Below are 3,033 nucleotides of genomic sequence, written 5' to 3'. Positions count from 1 at the left end.
ATACTGAAGGGTACTCACTTCAGAAGTTTCAAAAATACTCTTAATGGAAGCTCGAAAAGCCAAGTCAAGTGTACATAGTGAATGTTTTTAACCTGTTCCTTATTAACTCAAGTAAGCATCGGTTTTTACATGATAAGATTCGAGCATTGTGCACTCATCTCCCACATCTTCACCATGAATCGGACGAGAGGTTTGGAAAAGTTGACGTAAAGAAATCTCATTTGAGAAACGCGTGTATGGCTTAACGATAAAGTCGCCGCATATGTAAACTCACTAAGTAAGATAATTCTTTGTATACCTAATAAATAAACACTTAGGGAAGGCCAAGCATATCAGCGTTATCATTTCTAGAAAGAGGAATTAATATCTACAGTGATTGTTATAAATCACTGAACTGTTCCATTGCTTTCCAATTAAGAACTTCGCCATGCTGGTATTTCTCTTCCTGGGGATTGCATCCTCGTTGGCCAATCCGAGTAAGTAATTTTTTTAGAGTTCGGAAATTAATTTGGTTTACAGTTGTTGATGGTGATGGAAACATATTGAATTTGACGTCTTGCGGTTACCAAAAGGTCAGTGATGGCACGAGTGATACGGTTTCTGTGTATGAATTTCCCTGGCTTGTGCATGTGAAGCTATCAAAACTGGCTTACGACTACGAGTTTGCCGATAGATGTGTGGGTGTTTTAATTAATGACAGATATGTGTTGACCAACGCTTATTGTGGAGCCGAGGCGTAAGCACTAATTTCCGTTGATACCCATGAGCTTTAACGACTCGTATTACAGTATTACTGTTGTAATTGGTCAATACAAGACCAATGAGGGCGTGGGTTGCGATTCCCAAGCATGCACGTTTCCCAAATTAGTGGTGCACGTTGAGGAATATATCCGTGATGGTATCTCCCAGAATGGGCCCTACGACTTTGGCTTATTAAGACTTGAAGATAAGGTTACGTTTACTGGTAAAATACTATAAAGAACATCCAGGTCGTTTTACCGGTTACTTTTTAGATTTCATTCAACCCATCTGCTTGATGGGTAGCACCAGACAGAATCCTGATTCCGTAACCTTTTCCGGATGGGGGGCTTCAAACTCACAAGGAGTTGTAAAAAAACGTCTAGTTTTCAACGTAGTTTCCGATGACGTATGCTTCGATGCGGAATCTCATTTGAAAGGAAACGTTGAATTTGCTAAGTCCGATTTTGTGTGTGCGATGCCCTCAGAAGGCAACAAAGTAAGCGCATGCGTTGGAGAACGAGGCAGTCCTTTAATGTACAAATCGGAGAAAGGGCAATGGTACGTGGATGGTGTAGTCATACATGTACTCTTTTCAGCGGATAGTCTAGATACATGTACCTATAATAGGCCAGTAGATGGTATTAGAATTACTCCAAACGTGATTGAGTGGATTGTAGCTACCATCCGCCCTTAACTATACTATTTGACTAAAAGAAATTTAAGCAAATGACTGTTTGCATTGCCCCCAGTAAAAAAAACACCCAACCACTTGTTGGCTGAAACATGAAATATCTAACTGGCCAAATAATTTTTTCCACTGTCCTTAAAAATTTTAAATAACATCTCATAAATTTAGTCCCACTGATGTATTACACTTGACATGTTTGAACACTTTGTTAATTTTGCATAAAAAAATTTATTACTTATGAGATGTAAATATGTAATAGGTACCTAGGTAATAAAAGTGCAAATCGTGACAAAAAGTTATAATCAATAGGTACCTATCAAATTGTTCCTAATAAGCCACTCTAAATCGCCATATCTAATACATCTGTATTAGGCCAAGCTTCCATTAACTAATCGCCTTTTACGATATGCAGTAGGTTATGCTTTCCCACCCCTACATGGGTCATCACTCATCAGAGTAATGTCTTATTTCGAGCGATTAGAACAATTCATCATCAAAGAAACATGATTAAAGTTCTTCAAGTACTTCAAAATAAAGTGATCGGTTTTATTTTATTTTATTTTATTTCTACAAAATAAAATAAATCTTGCAGCAGTAGAAGTGCACAATTCATCCAAGATGAACAAACTCAGCTTGATAAAATGCGGTGCCTCATTGACGTTGAGTTGCATCAAGGAACAACTACCAAATGGATTCTACCAACTCGGTTAATCATAAAAAAAGCATCATTAACTTGAATTTGAAATGGAACACACCCTGAGAGACGGGTACAATAATCTGTACCTAGCAAAGTTGAGGATACCAAAGGTAGTATTTTAGAATGAAGGAATGAAATTAGCTTGTTCCAATAACTGATGATTGTGATTAAAGTTTACGAATGGAGTGCAGTAGATTCAAACATTTTATTAAAGAAATACTTACGAATTAATTTTGATTATTCTGACAGTACTTTTGAAGTCTGGTAAAAATTGCTTTCTTTGATATATCTATATCTGATTAAAGAAGGAAAGAAAAAATAGACGCAATCGTATAATTCGTGAAACGAGAACAATGTTTAAATTATTCACGTATTCAAATTGAAAAGTTCAATATTAAAAGACTATATGGTTAGTCGCCCATCCGGTCTACAAGTTTAATTAAATTTTCAACATGTAGTTTATTTTAATACGTATTTAAATAATTTTCAATTTAAATACGTCTATATAATTTAAACATTTCTTTAATATCATATCACCGAATAATTCCAGTTCCACTCCTTCCCCTCCACCCCCAAACCCCTCTTTTAAAAAGGAGTCAGAAAGTAGGGTGGTCATTGATAGAAATCAGTTCCTTTTGTTGAGACCTTTAATTGAAATACCATGAAAGACAAAATTAATTTCTACCCACTCCCTCCTCCCTCCGGCCACTTACTGATTTTGGAAAGGAGTCGCGCAGGGATGTTATAGTAGTGTAGTAACAAGTCTCTGGTTATAGTTTGTACATTCATTTCGGTGAGACCTTTCATTAGAATACCATGAAGGGTAGAACGTGTATTCACCTCCCCGCCACCCCTCACCTTCAAAAATTTTACCTGGCACCACTAAAGGCAGGCGTATGCTAATTCT

The 3,033-nt window shown here is 36.7% G+C and overlaps 1 protein-coding gene across 1 annotated transcript; it reads left to right on the top strand.

Moving 5' to 3' along the window:
* Positions 1-317: 317 nt before the first annotated feature.
* LOC116169276 (serine protease 7-like) lies at positions 318-2,183 on the top strand. The gene is made up of 4 exons (XM_031485332.1): positions 318-476; positions 520-736; positions 789-964; positions 1,014-2,183. The coding sequence occupies exons 1-4, from the start codon at positions 428-430 to the stop codon at positions 1,433-1,435; spliced, it is 864 nt and encodes a 287-aa protein (XP_031341192.1). The 5' UTR covers positions 318-427; the 3' UTR covers positions 1,436-2,183.
* Positions 2,184-3,033: the final 850 nt, after the last annotated feature.

The sequence above is a fragment of the Photinus pyralis genome, unplaced genomic scaffold (assembly GCF_008802855.1).
Source record: "Photinus pyralis isolate 1611_PpyrPB1 unplaced genomic scaffold, Ppyr1.3 Ppyr1.4_LG4, whole genome shotgun sequence".
NCBI lineage: Eukaryota > Metazoa > Arthropoda > Insecta > Coleoptera > Lampyridae > Photinus > Photinus pyralis.
Note: the sequence above shows the minus strand (reverse complement) of the source record. Positions and strands in the feature narration are given on the sequence as shown.